Source organism: Sorghum bicolor, chromosome 4 (assembly GCF_000003195.3).
Source record: "Sorghum bicolor cultivar BTx623 chromosome 4, Sorghum_bicolor_NCBIv3, whole genome shotgun sequence".
In the NCBI taxonomy this organism is placed as follows: domain Eukaryota; kingdom Viridiplantae; phylum Streptophyta; class Magnoliopsida; order Poales; family Poaceae; genus Sorghum; species Sorghum bicolor.
In genome coordinates, this window is record NC_012873.2 from 68,556,126 (window position 1) to 68,582,531 (window position 26,406).

At 47.0% G+C, this 26,406-nt stretch overlaps 3 protein-coding genes across 3 annotated transcripts; 1 reads left to right on the forward strand and 2 right to left on the reverse strand.

The window, feature by feature from the left end:
• LOC8066458 (SEC1 family transport protein SLY1) lies at positions 5,805 to 8,250 on the forward strand. The gene is made up of 2 exons (XM_002453062.2): positions 5,805 to 5,961; positions 6,066 to 8,250. The coding sequence occupies exons 1-2, from the start codon at positions 5,928 to 5,930 to the stop codon at positions 7,910 to 7,912; spliced, it is 1,881 nt and encodes a 626-aa protein (XP_002453107.1). The 5' UTR covers positions 5,805 to 5,927; the 3' UTR covers positions 7,913 to 8,250.
• LOC8066459 (protein ELC) lies at positions 11,102 to 12,900 on the reverse strand. The gene has a single exon (XM_002454807.2). It carries the CDS (start codon positions 12,534 to 12,536, stop codon positions 11,331 to 11,333), a length of 1,206 nt encoding a protein of 401 aa, XP_002454852.1. The 5' UTR covers positions 12,537 to 12,900; the 3' UTR covers positions 11,102 to 11,330.
• On the reverse strand, positions 13,247 to 18,731 carry LOC8056269. Its single transcript, XM_021460505.1, has 7 exons — positions 18,336 to 18,731; positions 17,932 to 18,021; positions 17,717 to 17,797; positions 17,467 to 17,598; positions 13,997 to 14,215; positions 13,763 to 13,855; positions 13,247 to 13,647 (listed from the first exon to the last, which is right to left on the reverse strand). The coding sequence occupies exons 1-7, from the start codon at positions 18,714 to 18,716 to the stop codon at positions 13,480 to 13,482; spliced, it is 1,164 nt and encodes a 387-aa protein (XP_021316180.1). The 5' UTR covers positions 18,717 to 18,731; the 3' UTR covers positions 13,247 to 13,479.

Consider the following 26,406-nt stretch of genomic DNA (forward strand, 5'->3'; position numbering starts at 1 on the left):
TATACTCTTATTCACACTTGTTGCACCCCACGGAGTGCAAAATTTAGGGGGAGATTGTTCTTTGATGTATGTTTCTTACGTGATGACAATCACCATTGAAATTCAAATTCATGCATACATCAAGGGGGAGCTCGCTGTAAATTTTGGACTTCAAAAGCTTTTTGACTATCATTTTTAAGCCTAAACTTGGTTGTCATCAAGCACCAAAAAGGGGGAGATTGAAAGTGCATTTGCCCCCTACGTGGGTTTTGGTGTATTGATGACATCCAATTTAGGGACTAATGCGTTGTATTTGAGATTGGCTACAGCTACTAGTCTCATGAAAGATGCAAAGGTTCAACTTTAGATGAAATGGTATCCCCCAATCTTCGTTCGTGAGAAAGGCGTTGGATTCAATCTAGAGCTTATTCGTTTTTATTTTAACTTGGGGATAGGTATGCCGTACTATCAAGAGGGATTCAAAGGCTGTTGGTTTGGGGAAGATAAAGTGCTCAAGTCTTTCCACTAAATCGTTTTAGGGACACTCTAGCACCTCTCTTGCACTTAGGATTAACTTCTGTGACTTCTGGTGTCGGAAGTCCCGACGCGGGTCGGAACTCCCGACGTGCTGCGCGAGAACTGTGAGCGTCGGAAGTCCCGACGTGAGTCGGAAGTCCCGACGTTGAGTTCTGCGCGCGCACGGGTCGGAAGTCCCGACAAGCGTCGGAAGTCCCGTCGCCAGGCCTGTCTCGCGCAAGTGCCAGCAGTTCCGGCCAGCGTGAGCAGTGCTGACCCGTCGGAAGTTCCGACGCATGTCGGAAGTTCCGACACTGACTTCCTGCGCTGACCTCGGCTGCCCACTCACCAGTGTTTCCCAGTGAGTGTCGGAACTTCCGACGTAGATCTGAGCAGACTTTTCTCCCAGTAGTATAAATAGCTCCCTCTGTGTTTCTAACTGTTACCCACTCATTCTTTGCGACCAACCCTCAGGCAAAACAGCTCCCAAGCTTTCAAGACTCCCCTCTTCTCCTCCTCTTTGCTCCCAACTTCGATTCACCTTAGATTTGGAGTGATTGGAGAGTGGTTAAGTGAGAGCAACGCCTTGAGAAGCTTGAGCACTTGATCTCTTCGTCAAGCCGGCAGGTTTTGAGTTTATTACTCTTGGGTTCTTGGAACCCTAGCCGGCTAGGCGTCGTCCAAGAGCTTCCATCTTGTGGAAGAGCCTTGGAAAGTTTGTATTACCCCGTTTTTCTTAGTGGAAAGCTCAAGTGACCTTTGTGGTTACTTTGAGGGAGACAAGGAGGTGAAAGAGACTCCGACCTTAGTGGTCACCTCAACAACGAGGATGTAGAAACTCCTAAGTGGGGTTGCCGAACCTCGGGTTAATTCCTTGTGTCTCTTGTGGTTGTTTTTCTTAAGTTCTACTCGTATTACTTGTATTTGCTTGTGTTTCTACCTCCTCTTAGGGTTTGGTCTCGATCTACGGTTTGGGGAACTCTTGGTGTCAAGGAAGGCTCTCAACATCCTCTTCTAACCACTAGAGAGTGGTGTTGTAAGTTGTGGATCTCATAAAGTTCATTTAAGCACTTGTAGTTCATTTCCCGTAGGTGTCGGAACTGCTGACAGTTTGCGTTGGAACTTCTGACAACGTCGGAAGTTCTGACCCAAACTGTCGGGACTTCCGACAGTTGCTGACAAGTGACTTTGAGTTTTGTGTAGAATTTTTTTTAGATACGCCTATTCACCCCCCTCTAGGCATTGTTTAGATCCTTTCACTAACACTTAGTGACATCAGTAGGGACACGAGCGAGGGTTTTGCAAAATGAACACGTCAGACACTGAGGGTACGTTTGATGCCCCTTCATTGAACACGTCTGACGACCACGCAAGGTTGCAGACCTCTCTAAGTAGCATCTAGCGTGAGGTGGCACGTTCGACGCGCTGCATTGGTGTGTCTGACGCCTCTGTGCTTGCGGGTTTGCCATTAGCAGCAATGGTCGAGTTCAAATGGCTAATGACACATGGTAGCTCGGTGAGCATCGGACGCTGGGTTCGCGCATCCGACGCCTAGCGTTGGCGTGTCCGACGCCCACGTGTTTCGCCCAGTGAAAGGGCAATGGCTAGTTTAACCCTTGGGGCTATAAATAGAAGTGGTGGTCGGCCTTGGCTGGCGCTTGGCACCCTTGGGACTTAGTGTTCATGCTTGGGGAGTGCTAGTGAAGCCTCTAACTCACTTGTGCTTGCAAGAGTGTGATCCAATTGCAAAGTGAGCAATTTCTAGTACGTTGTATTGGGAGATTGCATCGAGTGGCACTAGGTGTTTGTGTTGCAAGCCAGTGGTGCTTTTTACTCTTGGAGGTTGCCACCTTCTAGACGGCTTGGTGGTTTGTGACTCTGTCGAAGCATGCAAGGAGATTGTGTGGTGCTCCGGAGAAGAGATTGTGAGGGGTATGGTGCTGACCCCATGAGGATCGTGAAGATTAACTCTAGTAGAGTGAGACGCGAAGGGCGACAAGTGGTCCGACCGGTGAAAGCTCTAGTTTGGTTTTGGATAATTGATGAAACCCTAGTACTAACCTCTATACTAAGTGTGTGTAGACTTAATGAGGTTGGTACATGCCAAGTGATGGAGCAAGTGATGATCATGGTGGTGATGGTGATGACTACAAGATGATCAAGTGCTCAAATTGAAAAAGAAGAAAGAGAAAAACAAAACCCTATGGAGATCAAGGCAAAGGTATTGCTTAGAGTTTTAATTTTGGTGATCAAGACACCATAGAGGGTGTGATCACATTTGGGATACATAGTCGTACTACAAAGAGGGAAATTCTTTGGCCAAGCGGTTATCGAGTGCCACTAGGTGTCATTGTTCATATGCATACATTTAGAACCTAGTGAGCTAACTTAACTCCTTCAAAGAAAATGTTTTTGAAAATACTAACACATTTGCACATGTTGGTACACACATGGTAGTGTTGGCACACTTTAAGAAGGAGGTGCAGTTTGAAGCGTAGAGAGGGGTTTGGGTTCCAAGTTGAGAAAATGAAATGCATACTTTCTATCGTGCCGGTGGAAAGTTTGGAGAAGTCACGGGAGTGTTTTTCACTAAAAAAACACTCACCGAACGCTGGCCTCAGAGGCACCGGACGCTGCACCTGTGTGTTCAGTGCGCTCTCGGTTTCCAGCACAGGTGAACATGAGCAACGAACGCTGGCGTCGGACGCGAGCGAGACACTGTTCATGTGTCCGGTGTTGCCTAATGTCAGCAAGTGCGCAAGTGAGGGTTTCTGACACAGAGAGAATCGAACACCTAGGGAGCGTCCGTTGACAGCGCACTAACCGCATCTGGTGACCCCGCGCTTTTACAATCCTCTCTACGTACGGGTCCAGTGTGCATCAGACGTGACTGGTGCCTACTTAACCGCGGCCGGTGGTTTCAATGTGATCGTTAGAGATCGACGCACGAGATTCAAGTAGGGGACATGTGGCTATCGTCTAAGCACCGGACGCAGGGTTTGAGCGTCCGATGGCTCACCTGCTGCGCGTCTGTTGGCCCCATGTTTTGCCCAGTGAAAAAGCCAACAGCTCTATTTGTTTGAGAGGCTTATAAATAGTTGTTGCGGCTTAGGGCTCATACTCTTGGTGCTAACACCTTCCACTCATGTCCTTCATAGATTAACCATCTTTGTGAGATTGAGAGTGATTCTAAGTGCATTTACTTGAGTGACTGCATCTAGTGGCACTTGGGGATCGTTTTGGCTGTGGTTTTCTTGTTACTCTTGGTGGTTGCCGCCACCTCGACAACTTGGAGCGGCGGAGGAGCATTGGCACGAGCTGGTGATTGTTCGTGGCCATCTTTTAGTGATTGTGAGGGGTTTTGTACCTTCCCCGGTGGAGAGCCGAAAGGTAACTCTAGTGGATTGCTCGTGTCATTGAGCTACCTCACTTGTGGGTAGGTTCTTGCGGTGTCCTAGTGAGGACGAGGTTCGTGCTACACCTCTTAGCCGCCGAACCACCAAGCGTTGGTTGACACAACGGGGACGTAGCGTGCCGACAAGCATGTGAACCTCGGGAGAAAAATCGGTGTCTCAATTGTGTTTGATTGGCATTCTCCCGGTGCTTGATTGTTCATTTATTAGGGATTGGTTCATCCCCTACATGGCGGTATAAATATCTCATCCTATCCACTTACTTACCGTAAAGTAGTGTAATTAGTTTAGTTGCTTACTTTGTATTGTGTAGCATAGTTCTCTAGTGTAGCTTGTAGTGACATAGTTCTTGTGTGCCTAGTGATCATATCAACTAGAATTGTTGGATATGTGGCTTGCAAACACCCTATTAGAGCTAGAGCAAAAGGTTTTGCTTTATTATTTACTAACTCATACTCTAGTGAGTTTGTAGAATTTTTAAATAGGCTATTCATCCCCCTCTAGCCATATTAGGACCTTTCAGACGGGTCAAGTGCTAGAGCTTATGGTAAGCACTCCATGTGGGAGAGTGTGACTTGCAGGTCACCACTAGCAAGAGGACCGGCGGCAACCTTGGAGCTTGTTTCAACGGGGACGTAGCTTGGTGGCAACCAAGTGAACCTCGAGAGAAAATCATCATGTTAACATTGTTCTTCTCGTTGGTTTGCAAGTCCCTAACACAAGCTTGTATTTATATTTATATACTTATGCTTGTGTAGTTGCTCTTGTAATTAGTTACCTTGTGTAGCTTGCTAGTTACCTTCTTGCTTGTGTATCTAAAAATAGTTCCCTTACGTGGCTAATTTAGTTTGTGTAACCTTGTTAGTCACATTACTTAGTTTGTGTAGCTAAGTATTTTACACTCTCTAATTGGCATTGGTTGCCTTGCTATTGAGTATTGTTAGTGAGCTTATGAGGTTTGTGCTTTTACTTACTAGTTATGTAGGAGCTCTTCGAGTGTGTAAAGTATTAGTAGCATAGGTTTGTGTGACCTTGCTCCTAGAATTGAATAGGTGAGCTCTTGCTAAGAAAACATCTTGTTTGCTTGTCCAGGATCTTTTATAAGGTGTTAGAAAACTAAGATAGAGGGTGTAGTCTTGGCTAGACTGATAGTTTAAATTCCGCATTTGTTTCGGTTAGTTGACACGTTAAAGTTTTAGAAAGAACTATTTACCCTTCTCTAGTCCGTCATCTCAACCCTTCACCTAGGTAGCCTGATGAATATGTGGCTGAAATTTCTTTATCCTCTAACAGCTTCTTGGACGACGATACCCTATGGTTGACTCTCTTTGCAGCGATGACTGTGGGGCTCTTGATAATGAGCTAGAGGATCATAATATTAAAACACTTTATGAGTTTGAATTATGTTTTTTTTATATTGATTATTTGTGATGTCATGAGGTTTATATATATTCTACGGTAGCAACTTAACTAGTGATATATAGAGTCTGTTTAGCATAACTAGCAATAGCTTATGAGCTTTTTTTTTTGCCAAACACTCTTTTTTTCTAAAACAATTTTATGGGTGAAGCTATTTTTCTTCTTCTCTTACAAAGACATGAGTTTGGATGAAGCTGAAAAAAGTAGTTTATTCTAATCTCTTATTTTTTTCTTTTATCTATGTATAAAGTTATTGCTAAAGCTATTTTGCTAAATAACTTTTTCAAACTTAGAAAGTTGCTCATGGATTTCTTTCCAAAAAAACAACTTCACTAATAAAACTGAGGTATGCAAAATAAGACCATAATAAGTATCATTAAATAGATATTTGAATACAGTTTTTTAATAAATTTATTTAGAGAGATAAAAATCAAGTTAAAATTATCGAGACGCATACCCAATTTTGCCCACGCCACGCATGTCAGTTTTCCTTTGAAGCAGGAACAGCCGAGCAGCAGCTGGAGAAACAGAATCAGGGGGTCTCAGCAGCCGCCGCACCCCGTCTCTCCCGCCTCCCGCGTCAGATCGCATCCCTCCTCCATGGCGGCGCTCAGCCTCCGCCAGAAGCAGCTCGGTAAGCCTCGCCTCCTGGACTCCACCTTCGCCTTGGCTTCCTGATCGATTGATCCCCTCCTGCCCGCTCTTCCTTGCTAAGTTTTTTTATTGGATCGCTCTCAGATCTGATCCTGCGGATGCTGCACCTCAACCAGCCGCCGCCGCCGCCCGGCGCGGCCGCGGAGCAAGAAGAGGAGGTGTACAAGATCCTGGTGCTGGACACCTTCTGCCTCTCGCTGCTCTCGCCGCTGCTCCGCGTCGCTGACCTCCGCAAGCACGGCGTCACCCTCTACTTCCCCATCGACAAGCCGCGCCAGCAGGTCGCCGACGCCCCCGCCGTCTACTTCCTCCGTCCCACCCAAGCCAACGCCGACCGCGTCGCCGCAGACGCCGCCGCCTCGCTCTACGCATCCTTCCACCTCAACTTCTCCTCCGCACTCCCGCGCCCGCTCCTCGACCGCCTCGCCGCCGCCACCGCCGCCTCCGGCTCTGCCCACCGCGTCGCCCGCCTCGCGGATCAGTACCTCGACTTCGTCTCTCTCGAGGACAACCTCTTCTCCCTCGCCCACCCGCGCTCCTACGTTGCCCTCAACGACCCCAAAGCGGCCGACGCCGACATCGAGGCCCTCGTCGACGCCATCGCGCTCGGTCTCTTCTGCGTCGCGGCCACGCTCGGCACCGTGCCCGTCATCAGGTGCCCCCGCGGAGGCCCCGCTGAGATGGTCGCAGCCGCCCTCGACGCCCGCCTCCGGGACCACCTCCTCGCCAAGCCCAACCTCTTCACCGAGGCCTCAGCCTCCGTCGCCTCCTTCCAGCGCCCCGTGCTCTGCCTCTTCGACAGGAACTTCGACCTCTCCGTGGGGATACAGCACGATTGGAGCTACCGCCCCTTGGTCCATGACGTCCTCGGCCTCAAGCTCAACAAGCTCAAGATGCCCGCAGACAAGTCTGGCCCCGCCAAGACCTACGATCTCGATGGCTCCGATGCCTTCTGGGTGGCAAACAGCTGGTCACCGTTCCCCAGGGTGGCCGAGGAGATCGAGTCACAGCTCGCCAAGTACAAGCAGGATGTGGATGAGGTGAACCAGCGCACTGGTGGCAGCAAGGATGGTATCGAGTTTGATGGCACGGATCTCATTGGCAACACCAAGCACCTCATGAATGCCGTGAACTCGCTCCCAGAGCTCACAGAACGCAAGAAGATGATTGACAAGCACACAAATATCGCAACAGTGTTGCTTGGGCACATCAAGGAGAGATCGCTGGATGGATACTGCGACTGCGAGAACGACATGCTCACGAAGGGCACCGTGGACAGGAGTGCGCTGTTGGGCCTCCTCCGAGGGAAGGGCACCAAGGAGGACAAGCTCCGTCTGGCTGTGACCTACCTCCTCTCTTTTGAGACTCCTGTTGCGTCCGAGCTGGAGCAGGTCGAGGCGGCGCTGCGTGAGGCAGAAGTGGACATGTCTGCGTTTCAGTATGTCAAGAGAGTAAAGTCACTGAATACACAGTTTAGTGCCTCGTCAAACACAGCCACCAGGAGTAACATTGTTGATTGGGCAGAGAAGCTGTATGGGCAGTCCATTAGCGCGGTGACGGCAGGGGTAAAGAATCTCTTGTCCACCGGGAGGCAGCTTGCATTGACAAGAACGGTTGAAGCTCTCATGGAAGGGAAGCCGAATCCTGAGGTGGACAGCTATTTGCTGTTTGATCCACGGGCCCTTAGATCAGGAAGTGGTGGGCAGTTCAAAGGGCCATTCAGAGAAGCAATTGTCTTCATGATTGGTGGTGGGAATTACATTGAGTACAGGAGCTTGATGGAGCTGGCAGAATGCTCGCAGCCTTCAAAGCATGTCATATACGGTGCAACCGAGATTGTCAATGGGGTGGAGTTTATCGAGCAACTTGCAGAATTGGGGCAGAAAGCAGGGCTGTGTGGTGGTGTCAACAACCCTCCACCGCTACAGTAAACAGGCTCTTTCCTTGCATCCCAGGCCTTTTTGATGTTGAAACCTTAGACTGAAATTTAACGGTAGTGAAATTCCCCAAACTGAGACCGCCTTGGATAAGTTATCAATATATAGCTTTTCTTTCATATATCCTTTGAACCTTGTCAGATGATCATCAGTTTCCTTCTCTGGTTTTTGTTTTCTCAGAATATGTTAGTAGTGTAATCTGGTTTGCAATCTTTTGCACTGGTTACAGTTTCAGAGGAGCTTGTAAATCCAGTTAAAATGAATCCATGTTCTGCAGGGCAGATTTCTTTGATGGACCTGTTTGACAGCGTGCAAACAGTTTTGTGGTGTGATTTTCTTAATGGTCTATTCATCTGGTAGTTGTATTGCAGTCTTGGGTGAGCATTGCCCAAGACCCAACTCTTTGTCACTGAAAAAATTATTTCATTTTATTTCACAAGCTGCTGGTTTTTCTGATGTCCACTTAGCACATTTATCGTTCAATTAGAGTGGATTTGGTTCGCTCGCCTTGGTACATTTTATTTCACCACCTGCTGGTTTCTGATGTCCACTTTGCACATTTATCGTTCATTGTGGTGGATTTTTATGTCACCAGCAAACGTTAGCAAAGGATGTAAACACGGCCTTTTTTTTTAGAACTGCCGGGGCTTCATTCAAAGATCATGAACCTTACAATCGGTTTCAGCTATATCCTGTAAACCTCGTGGTGGTATAAGACACTCCTCCACTTGGTGGCTTTGCATATTCATGAGCTAATCTATTACAAGATCTATTAGAGAAAAAAGGAGAATTCATCTAAGCTCCGGCTTAACACATCGATCTGCTGAAGAAGAGGGCTGAATTTAGGGTTCGCGCATCTGTTGCCAAAGCCAATGAGCCATTGTACACTCCAAAAGGACATGTCTAATGGACTCCTTGTCTGCGTCAAGGATGTCGCAGTTTGGCACACGCTCAATATGTATCTTTGGCCGGCAGGAAATCATTCACCACACGCCACCAGAAGACACGCACCTTCGGAGGGACACAGCCGCCAAATGCGCTTCCATGTTAAGTCTCTCGAAGACGATGCAAGTTCTTTATCACCTTGCTGCCACCGCTCCTCATAGGCGCGGCGCCTGTAAGCCGATTTCACAGAATAGATGCCATGAGTTTCTGGTTCCCGGGCCCATGAATCGTCTCCTGCACCTCTAATAGATGTCCGTAATATAGCATTAGTGTCAATTTCCACAAATATTTGTTTGATCAATTCATCATTCCAGTTGCCACTCGGTGTCAAGATATCAGACACCATAAGAACCTGAGGATCAGCTGGCACTATCAGCGGCTTGCCATCAAAATGGTTTGGAATCCACCGATCGTGTCATATGCTTGTAGAGCTTCCATGACCAATCGTTTTAGGAGCCCTTTTTTTTTAACACAACTCTGCCTGCTAAGATAGCACGCCAAGTCTGACTGGCATGTTTCTTCCTCCTCGCCGACAGGAAATCTGTGTCATGAAAATACCTACCCTTCAAAACTCTAGCACACAACGAATTTGGCTTGTCAATCAGCCTCCAACCCTGCTTCGCCAGCATGGCCAAGTTAAACAAATGCAGGTCTCGGAAGCCCATTCCTCCATCAACTTTTGGACGTGTATAAGTAGCTCCCAGCGTTGCCAACGCATACGTTTGTTATGTGCAGAGCCACCCCACCACGGCCTTGGGCAAAGCGGTCAAGCTCGCCTTGCCTGGTGTTAGAAAATAGCGTGGATATAAACCACCGTCAAGTTTTGCCTGGTGATGATAATAGCGCGGATGAGCCACCGCAAGCAGTATGTAATGTACCCAAACGAACCAATCCAAACAGCTCCAGATGAACCAATCCAAACAGTCCCTAGCAGGAGATGTTGTGTTTGCAATGCAGGCAACCCAAACAACTACAGCACATTCCAGATAACTGCCCAACTCATCAAAACTAAAATTCTACAAATTTGGTCAAATCCAGATTGGTTTGGACACAACACATCACCAGCCCTTTGTCCTGAAATACTCCAACACATCTGGTCTTATATTTCAGGAATGAAAAGGGCAGTACTTACAGCTTTTAAAAAAAATGATCCAACACATCTGGTCGGCTCCAACAGGGTATTTTACTTGTTCCAGCATACGGCAATGTTTCTGACGCCGCCCCAAGTTGAGGTTACAATTCTTTAGCACAAAATACCATTCAGGTTACTGCATTGAGTAATCTACTCACAAGACAAACCATACATCTGTGAGTATCAACAGAGTTACAAGAAGCTTATTTCTCTCTAATCACCATAGCATGTGAAAACAGAGCTAACCAGTTCTTGACTTCGAGGTTGTATGGAAGTAATCACTGCCATGACAAATGAATCTGACAGCTACCAAGTCATAACTAACCTACAGATTTAGCATAAAGAATAAAGAAAGCAAGCAGAACTTAGAAACAGAAGCTGTGCTGCTCAACTCTACATCTTAACGTGCATAGAAGTAGAATGGTCAGGCAGTTTCAATTCAAACTCGAGATCAGACCAAAATCTCTACCAAAGCTCGAACAGATCAAACCCAAGCTCTCTCCACCCAAGCAACTGATTAACCGACATTAACACGAGAGACAAACCTCATCAGGGCTGCACTGCAATTACCAAATTAGGATGATCTTCATGCGGAACCAAGGAGGAAAAAAAAAGGTTAGCATCGTATCAAGCAATGGTGACATGCTAGCATCCTATCCTTCCCTGGGGTCTGGGGGCCAAAAAAAAATGAAGAAAAAAAGGGGATTAAACTAAAGCAGCCAACCTTCGATTCCAACACAGATAATATGGTTACTCATGTTCCATGTTAAGATAGAACAATTTTGAAAATAACCAAAGAACTCAGAACTGATCAACTTAAAAGATCCTAGCATTCGCATAGTTACCCCCTGGAAATGAAAGAATGAAAGTCTAACCTTCCAAAGGTGAACATGAATCTATATACTATGACAATAAGCTAGCGCTTGAATTTCATCATGGTTGCACTGCAAAGTTAGCACATGGGGAACAAGCAGGCCCATGGAATTTTCGGATAAACAGGTAGAAGTTTGTGGTTCATCTCCAAAGAACAGAACATTGAAAGGTTTCTGATGATGAAACTATAAGTATCAAAGAATAAACAGAAATGAAGTAAGCAATGTGAACTGTGAGCTCAAAAGCCATGCACGCATCATTCAAACTCAAGTTATTATAGGCACAAGTCCTTTCATATCCATCCAGTCAAGTAAATGTGACAAGCAACATTGTATCTCCCCCTTCCCTAGGAAGCAGTAAACAAACATGGAGTAGAAACTTTACACAGACACAGGTACTTAATAAGACGAGAAGACAAAATCGGAGGGGCTGCAGACCAAGCAAGTATACTGACCATAATCCCTATGATGCGTACTGAGTTGCCCGTGCTGCCATGCTAGCAACCTTAGCCTGCTGCTGCGCGCTATGCACCTTGGCAGATAGGGCGCGGTGGAAGAACTGCTCGCGCGACAGTGCGCGCACGCTCCTGAGGTAGCCGTCAAAGGGCACAGATCCTTCCTGGATTGCCTTGTCGAGCGCATAGATGGTATCCTCGAGCGCCAAATCTGCCGCTGTGCACTCGATCATCTGCCTGGACAGCACATCCGCGGGCTCGATGGCGTCCTCGGTGGCTTGGTTGCTGCCTCTCCTGTTGTTGTCCCTGACCCAGGCCTCCATGACATTGGTGGCCATCATGACATCCTGCAGGTGGCGCTCGAGCGCTTCCTTCTCCTCCCCCATCTTGCGCACCCCTTGAGCGACGATGTCACCCCTGTGCCGCAGCTCAGCCTGGACGGCGAAGAGGGCGTCAACCTCAGCCTCCCGCGCGGTCCGCAGTGCGGCAGCGTCTGCGTAGGCCATGTCGACGAGCTTGGCGACGGCGTTGCGCTTGAAGACCTCGGCGGGGTCCTCGGTGGGGGGCGGGCGGTGGGCGAGCTGGGGCGACGCTGGGAAGCCGCCGCCCCCAAGCCTGTAGGATGGGGAGGGGGAGGGGGCGACCCGCGGTGGCGGGGCCGGGGCTGGGGTCGGAGAGGGATTCGGCGGCGGAGCGGCGGCAGGAGGGTTCTTGGTGAATAGGGGCGGATCGAGGCCGAATAGGTGGGAGAGGGATCGGACGAGGTCGACGAGGTTGGAGGAGGGGAAGACCCAGGAGCGGAGGTACGGCGCGTTGGCGACTAGGCCGGAGCTGTCGACGAGCCGGTGGTGGGGCTTTATAACCATGTCTCGGGTCGGGGAGAGGAAGACGAGCGGCGGGGAGCGCGGGTAGGGCTCGGGCAGCCAGATGACGGCGGGGAGGTTGTAGGAGGCGCCGGCGTGGTGGATGGGGATGGTGCCGTCGGCCTGGAGGAGGTGAGCGGCACGGCCGTCGTTGTGGGTGAAGAGGGCGGCCTTGGGGTGGAGGGAGGGGAAGGCCTCGGCCAGCGCCACCAGGTGGTTGCGGATCAGCCACTTGACGTCCTCGGCGTACGGCAGCGCGGATGGCCCCCGCTGGGAGAGCGCCGTGTTGAGGAACTGCTGCGCGTACTGCGCGCCGCCGGCCGAGGAAGGGGGCGGCGGCGAACGAGCCATCGGATCCGAGGGCGAAACCGAGCTAGGGTTTCGATTCCGATTTGTATGTGGTTGAACAACTGTTTGTGGGGGGGCTGCTCCCCTGCTGCCTGCTGGGGTGGGAAGGAGGGGACTTTTCTTTCCTCGTCGTTCCTTGCTGCGCTGGGTTTTCTTCTTCTCCGTTGGCAGATTGGGATTGGGATGCAGATTACAGAGGAGACGAGACGGAGGGAGTTGGGTGGAGACAGACGGGCGGAAACGGAAAAGCGGCGACGGCCAACAAGCAAACTTGTTTTTCTTCCTTCTTCATCAACCCAAAAAAATGTGCCCAAGTAATAATTCTACTTATCTTTTGATTTTGATACTTTTATATATTTATACAAGAAAACCCACAATCATATCATATTTTGAAAAAAATAAACTACTACTACTATTTATACTTAATTAATAATATATATATATATACTCCTACACGTCTCCTACATACTCCTAATATAAGTTATTGCGAATATTACACTGCGTGTCAATTTGGCTTACCGCGTAGGCTTTCGCAAGGCACAGCGTCTCACCTCCTTCCCTAGCCTCAAAGGAACTGAAACTGGAACTGGGATTTCTGACAGCTTCGACAACTGCTCCCTCCATACTACACCCTGCATTTGCAATCTGCAATGCCATTTATCAAAAAAAAAAAATTGCATTGCCATTTGCCAAGGCACACACAAGAGTATCAATTCAATTCAACTCAACCATGACAAGTCAATCAACTATGGATATCATCATCTTTGTATTGTATATGCTTCTCCCTCAATGAAGAAGCATGCATGTGTTACTATATTACTACTATAGAGTACAAAGCAAAGCAATGGAATGCCACCAGCCAATAGTTGATTCAAATCAAACAATCTTTCAGAGCCTCTCCTCTCCTACATGGCTACATCTACAATCTTCAGGCATCCCTCTCTAACTATATGCTCTCTCCAGGACCAGGTGGTAGCTCTGCCAACTTTGGGGGAGCACCCAGCACTCGCTCCATGTCAAACCGCACCTCAATGTTGCGCATGCTGTACCCAACGATCATCAACCAGAACAGCAGGTTCGCCAGCTGATTTGCACTTGTTTCCGAGACTGTTGTCTGCACACACACACACACACACACACGCACAAGTTCAAGTTCAAGTTCAAATCAAACAAAACACACTCACTCACTCTTCAGCCATGCAGGTAAGGTAAGCATGTGAGTCCCTCACCTTCATCTGCTCTGGGTCAGAGACCGCCAAGAGACGCTTTATGAACGCATTCATGGCAAACACAACATCTTCCCCAGCAGTACTCGTGAGTTCCTGAAACAGCTTCCCTTTGTCAGACTCAGATCCAACATTGCCAACCACCAGCACAGGTCTTCCTCATCAAATTCTCTGCTACCCTCTTTAGGATGTAAATCAAAAGCAATGTCTTGTAACAGTGTACAAACATATGTGTACCTTTAAATTCTGAGGCTCCAAACTCTTCAGATATTCCAACAGCTCATTACTTCCTTGCGACGATTTCCTAGCAACTTGACGGCTCAGCTCATCGATTTCTGCTTCAAGCAATTCTATATATTTTACAGCATCAATTTTCTCAGGTCCAGTAGCCTGGTTCCAACGGATAACTTCCCCGGTTACCTTTTTCTGGGTTCCAGGAGCGTAATCCGGCGAATCCTACAAGCACATCAAATGCATATTACTAAACTCTATGTATGATACCAAATACGTATAATTATATAGGGTGTGTTTGGTTTCCTGGCCGATTTCTAGCCTGGCTAGAATTCAAGCCTGGGCAGTCTTAGCCTGCTCCCACCAAGCCAGGGACTAGTTGTTTGGTTATTTACGTTATCTGAGCCTGGCTAGCAAATGCATGTGTTTGGTTGTCTGTTTTTTTTTTTGGCATAGAGTCACCTTTTCTTCAACTTACCAAGTTTACTCCATTTGAGGAATTTCATTGAACAGATGGTGGGCAACTGATGCTACCAAGCAAGCTAATTCTAAGCCTCAATCCAGGACCGATTGATCATCTCTTGAACTAAGCTATGTCATCAAACATGGCGAATTACTCATCCACAAAAGGAATTTTCCTTGGGAACGACACGGTGACGGTCGCATGGTGTTGTCCCATGACAAAAACTTCAGCAGCTCGCCGTTGCTGTCGTCCAGATATGTACAACATGTTCCTCAGCATCTCCTTGTTCCTCGCCCTTCAGCGTGTTCCAGATATGTATAGCGTGTTCTTCACCCTTCCTCAGCGTCTCCACGGCGTGTTCGCAGGGATCCGACATGTACAGCAGGCCCCCCGCGCACCGACGCGACAGAGCGGGAGACTGGGGCAAAGTCACCCGGCACCGCGCGCCCACCATGCCGCAGCAGAAGAGCAGCACCTTCGCCAGCGCCAGCCACCCGCTGACGATGCGCTCGAGCGCCGGCGCTGACGCAGCGGCCTCTCCCGTCCGTGCCGCCACCATCTGTGCCGCCCGCGAGACGCGGAGCTCCCAGCACAGCACCCGCTCCGTGACGACGCGCAGGCCCAGGCTCACCCGCACCACCATTGAGGTCTCCACGGCGTGCTTCCAGGCGGAGGTTGGAGATTTCGGCGGTGAGGAGACCTCGGCTGCGGGCTTAGCTAAGCCTGGCTCCCAGAAAACGGCCAGTCCCTACGTTTTTCTGGAGCCAGGCTAAGGGGTGGTCGGTGGCTTCATGGAGCCTGGTTTGGACATCTAAACAGACAACCAAACAGCCTAAAGGTGGCTCTGTGGAGCCTGGTTGGGACTTAGCCACCCAACCAAACAGATCCATAGAGCCCACTGGAGGTCCATCTGCAGATTTATTACTTCATGAGGACAAACACTGAAAATCCATGCCATGTGTTGTTAAAAAATCAAGGCATAAGAAGGCTCCCAACTACGTTACACGGATACTTCAGGATAGGCGCGTATCGCGTATCCGATACGTATCGGACACGGATACGTATCCGATACGCCGCCGATACGTATCCGCGGAGTATCCGAATTTTAATTATTTTTGAAAAAATCAGATACGCTGGGCTGATACGTAACTGTCTTAGGATTCGCGTATCTGCCTTAGTGGATATGGCCCAGCCCAACAACAGCCCAGTCAAGCACTTATCCCCTGCGTTGCCCCACCCTCACGCACGACAGAATCGCGCCGCATCCGCGACCCCCGACCCGCCGCCCTCACGCGCTCCCCATCCGCGACGAATCACGCCGCCTCCTCTGCTCGCCACTCGCCGCGACCCCCGACCCGCCGCCCGCCGGCCACCGGCGACGAGCAGCCGTCTGAGAATCCCCTTCCGCTTCCCTGCTCTCCCTCTCCGGCGACGAGCTCCCATCCGCGACCCTCCCTGGCTTCCCTGCTCTCCGTCCGCTGGCAGCAGGCAAGCACCCGCCCGCCGGCGCCAAGCAGGCAAGCACCTGTCCGCTCGTCCCTGGTCGCTGGCTGAGCACTGTCCGCCCCTGCTCGCCACTTGCCAAGTCTCTAGCCGCCGGATCGGGGTCAACCTCCAGTGAGCGGTGAGTGAATCCCCTTCCCCATTCTCGATCTGTTCTATTTCAGTAGTGGAGCTAGAGTTAGTGATTCCTGTTGATTGATTGTTGTAGATGGCGTCTCCCAATTTGAGTGGTGCTAGTGCTAGTGGTACTGGTAGTGTAGGATCTGCAGCCACACAGCCAACAGACATTAAGGCTCCACTTTGGGATCATGTGATTATTCTGGAGAAGCCTAAAGCTGGTGGAGGAAATATTATTCTGCAAGCTATGACTTTTGGTTTGGATGCTGAGCACGACCAGCATGATGTAGTGGATGACAATGGGACAACTGAGTAGGCAATAAGACCTTGCTGGCTTGCTGCTGTCTTGCTGCAATGCTGCATGTAGGCTGCATGAATTGCAAGCCTGAAGCCTTCTATTAGTTTCCTAAATTTGAGAATTGAGACTACTATATTTGAGACATATTGTTCTGTAATAATAGTACTTGCGACCTTATATTGCTATCAACTTTATTGCTATCAGCTTTAAATTTAGACCTGCATTATTTTTATTTTTTTTATTTTTTTTAATTATCAGCTTTAAATTATTCAATTTTCTTTTAAACAATATAATGAAATCTACCTTTGTTTCCCAATAGTCATGTAGCGGCGACTCATCTAGAATGTGTACTTCATATGCAAAGAGATTGAATGAATAACATAACAATAGACTGAAGATTGCTTTACTCCCTTTGAATGTATAATCACCAATATTAAATGCATGTTATCATGCAAAATAATATAGACAACAAAGAGAGCTGAATACAGAACAGGATGAGCCATTCAGTTTTCAACTAAAGTGCAACCAGAATAGTTCATATTTATTACCCAGTCAGCTATTCCAAGGAGATTTTTAGCTATGGCACTACTGAAAAACAACAAACTTAAAGTTCCAACTTTCTCAGTCATATTAGTTACATACTACAACACCCCAGCGGTCCTTAAACTTGTCCCATGGTGTCGTTTAGGCCACTGAGCTATTAAAATACACATCTACGCCCTAAACTTACTAAGTGTGTCGTCCAAGGTCTGAATCTCTCTAATAATCTTTTCCATACATATGTGGCACACCAGCATGGAAAATGACATGTGGGGTCAGCTGGCCATGTTAGCAATCCCATGTAGACATGACAGTCATTAGAGAGGTATGAGTATGGACTTTGGTTGTACAACTATTAAGCTTAGGGACCTTATAACCTGCATTTTAACAGTTTATTGACCTAGATGGTACTGCAAGGCAAATTTAAGGACCGCCCGCCGGTGAACTACTAGCGCACATGTACATTGTAATCATAAACAGATCAGGTGTCAGCATGACGGTCATTCAATCATATATGCCTATTACAAGTATAGGGCAATAAAGTTGGACAACTACCTTTTCTTCTTTTGGTTCCGGAAGAGCAATCTGCTCCAAACTCTGTTGCAATTCCAGGCGGTACTGTGCATTCCTAAACATGTATCCAGTCATTAGGACACTGTACATAAGCTGAGCCAGATTTTCAGCGACCTGTGTTGATAAAAGACAATCAAACATACAACAAAGCAACAATCAAAAGACACAATGTCATGTAAAATGTAAATTTGCCATTGGGAAGACAGCCATAGGAATTGGAGGTTCTCAATACCGTTGAGACAGTTACAGCGAAAAATTGTGGTGGTAAAGTGCCCATCATATTAGTCACTGTTTGGCGCATGGCCTCAACAACCTTTGAGAAAAAATATGGAGAGTCATTAGTGTTATTTTAAAAGTCACGGCCGATATATATATACACCTTATAAACATATGTTACACACAACCAGGGGAGAGAGGATAATTAAAAATGTAGACATGAAAATGCACCTGTGCTGGAGCTCTTTTTATGAAGAGCTCCATAAACTCTGGCTGGACACTTTTGACGTATTCCAGGAGAATATCCCTCCTGTTCTTGGGCTGTTAGCGAAGGAAACAGCACATAAGCATGACTGCTTGTCGTTGGCACAACATAAACAAGTGAAGAATTTGCAATAGATAAAAATTTGACCCATCTGCTCCTCATCTAGTGGCAATGTGAGATGTGTAGACATACGTGCTGGAAGTATATCTAAACATATTGATAAGGTTGGAAGACTCCGATCCCATCCCATCAGACTGAAGCACTGTACATACTGTTTAAAAATACTGATACCGCTGTATCGATCCATAGAGTAAAAAGCTAAGGCAAAAGCGAGAGAGGAGGAAGTGATAGGTGAGGCGGCCATACGAACCAGTCCGTTGTTGGTTGGGTTTGCCGTGGCGTCGCCTCCAGAGCCAGAGCCAGAGCCAGGGGAGGCGGCACCGTTGGGCTGCTCGGCGGCGCACACGAGGCGGATGCGGCGTCGCGGCCGCAGGAGGAAGGAGGCGCGCGAGGAAGAGGCGAAGCAGCGGGATGGCGGAGGCAGAAGCCTCCTACAAGTAGTTGTAGAGGAGGGAAGCAGGAGGAGCGACGGGGACATGGCGGCGGCGGCGGCGGCGGCGGCGAGAGTTAATCGGATTGGGGAGAAGAGAAGGAAACCCAGCGCCAACGGGGGGGCGGAGCGGATCCGGGGGCATACGGCAGGCAGCAGAACTGCAGCTTCGCCTACGAAGCCTTTCAACCGCACATCCATGGATGGATGGCCAATAAATTTCTTAAATTTTTGCTTGTTATTATTCTACTCTGACTGCTGTATGTCCGTTATAGATTTCAATAGAAATGGTGAATTCCCCAGGTAAAAAAAAAGGGAAAGTTTTAAAATGTGCTCGTCCATGGATGGACGGCCACTTCGTTTTGTTAAATGTTGCGTGGTTTTTTATATGTTACAAGGTTTGTGCCCGTGCATTAATACGAGATAGCTAAACTTTTGTACTAAAAAATATATAGAGAATCCAGTGAGGGCGAAGGCTTTGACGAGGGTGCCAAATCAAGTGAGAGCTCAGGCGAGGGCAAGGATGAGTGGGAGTGGATGTGCGATGGGGCTGTGGCCAAATGTGCCGGATCGAGGGGATCGCGCCGAACTGCTTATCGGTGGAGTGAAGGAACGTCGCAGCAGGGTGTCGGAGCCGGATGTTTGGCGGCGCAACACAGGGACGTCGGAGTTGCGTCCTCGACTCTGCGTCCGTGGAGGCCCTAGAGGCGGCGTCGGAGCAAGTATGGCGTCGAAGCATGGGAAGCGTGTAGGGGTTGCCGGTGGCGTGCGGATGAGGCTCTGGCGACGGCTCAGCATCTCCTTGTTCCTCGCCCTTCAGCATGTTCCAGATATGTATAGCGTGTTCTTCACCCTTCCTCAGCGTCTCCACGGCGTGTTCGCAGGGATCCGACATGTACAGCAGGCCCCCCGCGCACCGACGCGACAGAGCGGGAGACTGGGGCAAAGTCACCCGGCACCGCGCGCCCACCATGCCGCAGCAGAAGAGCAGCACCTTCGCCAGCGCCAGCCCCCCGCTGACGATGCGCTCGAGCGCCGGCGCTGACGCAGCGGCCTCTCCCGTCCGTGCCGCCACCATCTGTGCCGCCCGCGAGACGCGGAGCTCCCAGCACAGCACCCGCTCCGCGACGACGCGCAGGCCCAAGCTCACCCGCACCACCATTGAGGTCTCCACGGCGTGCTTCCAGGCGGAGGTTGGAGATTTCGGCGGCGTGCAGAGCTTGGTGCCGGTGGCGGTGTCGCGGGATGCCGCTTGGGGCTGGCGGCGAGAGTAGGTACGACGTCGAAGTGTGGGAAGCGTGCAGGGGTTGCCGACGACATGCAGATGAGGTTGTGGTGACGACATAGGGGGTCACGACCCCCACTGTATGGGCGATGGCGTGTAGGGGCTGGCGGCACTGACGTGTAGGGCTTGGTGCTGGCGGCGACGTCATGGGGTCGTGGGAACGTTGGACACGAGAGTTTTGTTTTAGCGAGGAGGTTTCCCATGGTGCGGTGTAATTAGGGGGAGGCAGGCCGATTAGATGTGGAGACGATAACATTCGGGTCTTTTTAAATTGTAGAGACTAGTAAATATGTTCATGCGTTGAAGAGAAATGACCTATTAAATTTTAAAGGAAAATGAGAATGTTACATGCTTTTTTACACTTCCCATTAGAATTTAGAATAATGAGGTATAATTTATTTTGTAATAATCATGACATCTACGGAGTATGTTATAAGTTAATATTAGCAATAATATAATAATATTCTATGAAATCTATTTTGAATTAAAAATATAATTTCGGTAGATATTTTTCTTTCGTAGTAAGGCATAAAGCTATTTAGTCATAAATATATTATAACTTTAATTTTTTATATTATTATTGTGTTGGTAGACTTATATCTCTATGTACGTGATTTTTATTGAAGACCTATAAAAATATGTACTTCTACTAGGTAGCGTGCCCGTGAATTGCTACGGAACAACTAAATTTTTGTACTAAAAATACATGGATTGCACGATCAAATAACAATACTGTGAAAATAAATATCAACGTTAAAATAACATTTAATCCAAAAAATAAAGTTCGTAAAATTAACATGGTCAGAGAAAGAGTGGCGTCGTAAGCACACAAACTTTACCGTATAGACCTTTTCGTGATGCGACTAAGATAATATTTTATATCAGCAGAAAAACATCTTCAATATCTATAATCCATGAATCTTATATCAGCAGAAAGAAACATTTAATATCTATCTTTTCATGCGTCAGTAAATCTACGAATAAGTAGATAGTGGCAAATCAAGGCATCGTCCAATGGCAGGGAGGGAAAGGAGTCATCAGTCTTGGTGGATTGGAGCCGAGCAGGGACACAGACCGAGGTGGGCGCGAATGTGGATAAGGGCGTAGCGAGGACGACGCTGCAGCGCGGATGGCGAGATTGACGGCGCGGGTCCTCCTTGGTGTTTATGTCTGATAGATGATATTTTATGTATATTAGAAAAAATGAAGACCGTTTGCATTGACCATATACATATAGCTCTATTAAACCTAGGAGGTGAACCCACAAACAAATATCTTGATGCAGCTAAAACAATATGCATAACAGCCGAAATGAAGAAGCAACCTTGGAGACAACATAATTTACTGTACCTTGAACACATAATTGGATTTTAATTCTCTACTCCAAGAGTATAGAAAATAATTGCACTGTTTCACAGACGTGATATCCATAGCCTAGGGAAGCCATTTAACAGGTCTAGATATACATGGTCGCATATTCAAGGATTTTTTTAAAAAGAAATTTCTTAGAAATCAGAACTCTCTGATGATGAATTGAAAGCCACCTAGTCACCACAGTCCAAGATATCTTCAGAGCTGAGATAATGTTGGTAATGGGATATAATGAAGCTCGTCTTATCTTATCAGTGGATCCGTGATCACATATTCGATGGCATCATTCTACATGATGTTCATGATAGCACCAAAGCCAGGATACGTCTTGGATAATGTGTCAATTCAGAGAACAAAAATCATCAGATGATCGCTTCAGTGAATGTGTAGAATTTTAGTACCTTTTGACCTAGCTTCTCCTTTGATTTGTTGCTGGAATCAGAAGCTGTAAGGGATACAAGTTGCCCTAGTTCCAACTGATAAGTAAACAATATATCGAGAATACAAGTAACATTACTTGAAAGCAAATGAATTGTTTCTATTGACACAAGAATGTCATTAGAGTGGATAAACAAACATTGGGTGTTTTTTTATTTATGATCGATACATTAAAGTTTTGAAAGACATTATTATCACAATACTCTCGTGTCAAAGTTATGTCATGTCTAGTTTTATTTAAAAAAATTACATCCTCATTAGTAATGCACTGACCATCTACAAAAGAAATATTCAAAACAGTAAGAACCAATTGATTCTTCTCATCTTGACGTATCAATCCCAGGGCTTGCATAAGCCATCTCAGACTCTTCCACTGTTGTCAGTATCTAGGTGCTACAACCTGCAGCACTTCCAAAGTACAAACCATAGAATGAATGGGAGACAAATCTGTAAATTTGAACCATATAAATTTTGAGCTAAACATCTGAGCATTCCAGGAACTTAAAGAAACGGCCATCTAAACCTAGAACCTACTAATATTATGTCCATCCAATATGTGAGACAGGGCAGCAAAATTACCAGACACTTGTTTGCATGAAGCACGACCTCCTTGAGCTCCCGCTTGACAATGAGGCGATGCTCCTTGATGGCAACCTCGCCAGCATCCAGTGCACTCCTCAACGCATTGTTCGGCTTCCCGAACATGGAGACCGATCTTTGGAATCACGTGTGCACCGCCTTTGATCCGCTTAGCCTGCAGCAAAGGAAGAAGCCAGCTGTTATACATGGTGCCATTGGACTTTAAGACTCCTTGAACATCTCTAAAACAGGAATAAGTATATATGTGATAATGAGTTAAATTTCTTGACAACAAATGTAATTAGACATAATTAACACAGGAACATCCTTGTAGAATGTGGTGTTGCTACAGTGCAATCGAATTAGATTAAAGCTATGAACATACCCTAAACCCTAAACCCTAAGGCATACGGCAGGCAGCAGAACTGCAGCTTCGCCTACGAAGCCTTTCAACCGCACATCCATGGATGGATGGCCAATAAATTTCTTAAATTTTTGCTTGTTATTCTACTCTGACTGCTGTATGTCCGTTATAGATTTCAATAGAAATGGTGAATTCCCCAGGTAAAAAAAAAAGGGAAAGCCGCTGAACCACCAAGTAAAAGCTGTGCACCGGACACTCAGCATCGGACATAGGTCGGATGTTGTTCGTGCATCCGGTGCACTACACGTTTGCAGTGTTCTCTAAGTAAGGGTCCAGTGCTGAGGGCTCTGGTGGTGCACGTCCAGTGACCCTACATGTTTTACACCCGCTCTACGTACGGGTCCGTTGTACACCAGACGCTTTCGGTGTGGACCAGTAGAGCGTCCGATGTTACTGTGTCAGACTAGCTCACGTGTTAGCCTTTAGCGGCAACAGTTGACTTCAAACTGCTAGTGACACGTGGCTGTCACCTAAGCACCGCACGCTGGGTTTGAGCGTCTGATGGCTCCCTGCAGCGCGTCCGGTGCCCACATGTTTTGTCCAGTGAAGGAGCAACGACTATTTTAGCCATTGGGGATATAAATAGAAGTGGTGGCTGGCCTTGGCTAGTGCTGAGCACCCTTGGAACTTAGTGTCCATGCTTGGAGAGTGCTAGTGAAGCCTCTAACTCACATATGCTTGATAGTGATCATCCGATTGTGTGAGTGAGCGATTCTAGTGTGATTGCATCATGAGGTTGCATCGAGTGGCACTAGGTGTTCGTGTTGCAAGCCGATGGTGCTTGTTACTATTGGAGGTTGCCACCTCCTAGATGACTTGGTGGCTTGTGACTCTGTCAAAGCACGCAAGATTGTGCGGTGCTCTAGAGAAGAGATTGTGAGGGGTACGGTGCTCACCCCGTGGGGATCGCGAAGAGCAACTCTAGTTGAGTGAGACGTGAAGGGCAACAAGTGGTCCGACCGGGTCAAGTGCTAGAGCTTGTGGTAAGCACTCCATGTGGGAGAGTGTGACTTGCGGGTCACCACTAGCAAGAGGACCGGCGGCAACCTCGGAGCTTGTCTCAACAGGGACATACCTTGGTGGCAACCAAGTGAACCTCAGGAGAAAATCATCATGTCAACATTGTTCTTCCCGTTGGTTTGCAAGTCCCTAATACAAGCTTGATCTTACATTCATATACTTGTGCTTGTGTAGTTGCTCTTGTAACTAGTTAGCTTGTGTAGCTTGTTAGTTACCTTCTTACTTGTGTAGCTAGAAGTAGTTCCCCTTACGTGACTAATTTGGTTTGTGTAACCTTGTTAGTCACATTGGTTAGTTTGTGTAGCTAAGTCATTTGCGCTCTCTAATTTAGTATTGGTTGCCTTGTTATTGAGCATTGCTAGTGAGCTTAGGAGCTTTGTGCTTTTGCTTACTAGTTGTGTAGGAGCTCCTCGGTTTGCTAAGTACTAGTGTCATAGATTTGTGTGACCTTGATCCTAGAATTGGTTAGGTGAGCTCTTGCTAATGTAGCACCTTGTCTGCTTGTTTAGGATCTTTACAAGGTGCTAGAAAACTTAGATAAAGGGGTGTACTCTTGGTTAGACCGATAGTTTTAATTCTGCATTTGTTTCAGTTAGCCGGTGCGATAAACTTTTAGAAAGGACTATTCACCCCCATCTAGTCTGCCATCTCGACCCTTCACCTCCGCCTCCACACGCTGGTTCTCCACTGCCATAAGGATCGTATCTTAGCCCTTAATAAGGTCAATTTGATCCGAGGGCTCTGGTTCATCCCAGTAGCCTATATAAGCAAGCCTCTACTCCCTAGGTTTAGGGCACCAAGTCATTTGATCATGTCATTAGGGCTAGAAACCCTAGACTTCTTAAAGCTCCACCAAGGCATAGCTAATTAGGCTAGAAGTAGAGGGATGCAAGCTTCGCTTGGATTCTGGATCGTGTCAAAAGCGCGGCCTGGTAAAGCCTTCTGTAACCTAAAGCCTTATGTGACCTCTCTCTTGTATCTTTCTATATTTATTTGTTAGCTACAGTATATATGATATTACTCTATTCATTGTTTATGTTCTCAATTATCTTGTTCATTATCTACTTTGATTATATACTTAGAATAGTCAGATTGCCTTTATATTCAAGCATAAGATCATATAGCGCTCATCTAGAAGTATAATGGGTGAGTGGTTGACAGCGTGTCAGATCATATAGCGTTCATATTTTGGATAGACCATTTGTGTTGCTTTCATGCAATGTGGTTACTTCGCTTGCCGTATGAGCATTTGATGCATGGATCCGCCTCACTTTCCAGTTCTTTCTCCTTTGATAGTGGTGGCTCCCAACTCTCCAAGCACGTCTTGCGAATGCGTGGGGATAAGTATGGGTCCTTCATCTTCTTCAAGCCATCCATGTAAGAATGAGATGTAGCAGAAGCATAGCGAAGTTCTTCATTTTAAAGAGAGAAGCAGTTAAAGGTCGCCATATGATGCTCCCAAATTAGGACACATGATTAAATTCACGCTGAGGACAACATCCCTATCATCGAAGCTGCCCTAACCATTCTACCGTTAACTTCAAAAAAATAGACAAGCCACAACTTTGTTAGCTCTTCAATCCAATATCATACACTCAGTTTTTGTTCTACTAATAACTTTACACACTTGTATTTGTTAAGCATTTAGTTTACTTTTCCTTTAGCAAACTAGATTGAAATAGTAGTTGGTGACTTGGTGTAAAATTAGAGGCTAAATATGGTCGTAGTACAAAGATGAGGTATGCTGAGAAAAAATGATTTGTGTATTGTACTCGATTCGTGTAAGAACAAAAAATGAATATGTCTAGCCATCACTCAAGCATGGAGAGCCCTTCCTACATCTGATTTTTGGTACTACAACACCATGCACCACTGCCACCCACAGCCTCGTCATAGTGTGGTAGGGCCTCCCTAGAGCACCACTGTCGTCATTGAGGCTTCAGAGCTCCATTGAGACCCTTTTGCACCTGTGGCGACTTCCTTTTGCCCCTTACCGCCTCCTCGGTCGCTCGCTCCGATGGTGTCACCACCATCTTCGTCTGGTCGCTGTCTCTCCCGTCCCCAACGAAGGGCCTATTTGTCTTCCTTAACTCTCTTTCTAAGGAAGTGTTTGGTTTGTATAGTAAAGTTTAACATGGAATATAACAGTTTCGTCTTATTTGACAATCATTATCCAATTATAGACTAATTAAGTTTAAAAGATTCGTCTCTCAAATTACTGTTTAGCTGTGCATTTAGTTTCGTAAATAATCTATATTTAGTACTTTATACATGTGTCTAAACATTTGATATAAAAAGTGATAAAGTTTAACTGGCCAAACCAGACGAGGCCTAAGGCGGTTGGAGACAGAGAAGAAGAGAAAATCGAGTGCTTGTGAGTGTAATATAATATAATATTTCTTTAAAAAACATTTTACATACGCGTGTAGCCCATGGGCGGATCTAGGGATATTCCCCTGTATTCTCGGGAATACCCAACTATTTTGCTACACTTTTATATAAATATGTATATATACTTATATATGTAAACATATAATGCTATAATATATAGTATTTTCGCACTTTTGAGCTCAAAACATGTAAAAAACTGGCATTTCAATTAGAAATCTATATTCTAGAAAGCAAACTTTGGTTTAAAGTTGCTGAGTTGTAGTACAATTAGCTATAGTTTAAGTTTATAGATTTGACTTTTTGGAAATAGGAATAGCCAAGTTTTAAATTCTGCTTCCGCCATTTGTGTATGGAATGGCAATATGCGGGAGTCGCGTGGGCAT

Coding starts and splice junctions, on each gene's coding strand:
- LOC8066458 (XM_002453062.2), top strand. CDS start 5,928: ATGGCGGCGCTCAGCCTCCGCCAGAAGCAGCTCG. Junction 5,962..6,065: donor CCTCCGCCAGAAGCAGCTCG/GTAAGCCTCGCC, acceptor GATCGCTCTCAG/ATCTGATCCTGCGGATGCTG.
- LOC8066459 (XM_002454807.2), bottom strand. CDS start 12,536: ATGGCTCGTTCGCCGCCGCCCCCTTCCTCGGCCGGCGGCGCGCAGTAC.
- LOC8056269 (XM_021460505.1), bottom strand. CDS start 18,716: ATGGATGTGCGGTTGAAAGGCTTCGTAGGCGAAGCTGCAGTTCTGCTG. Junction 14,216..17,466: donor CGGAACCAAAAGAAGAAAAG/GTAGTTGTCCAA, acceptor ATGTGCTTGTAG/GATTCGCCGGATTACGCTCC. Junction 13,648..13,762: donor CTGACCCAGAGCAGATGAAG/GTGAGGGACTCA, acceptor GTGTGTGTGCAG/ACAACAGTCTCGGAAACAAG.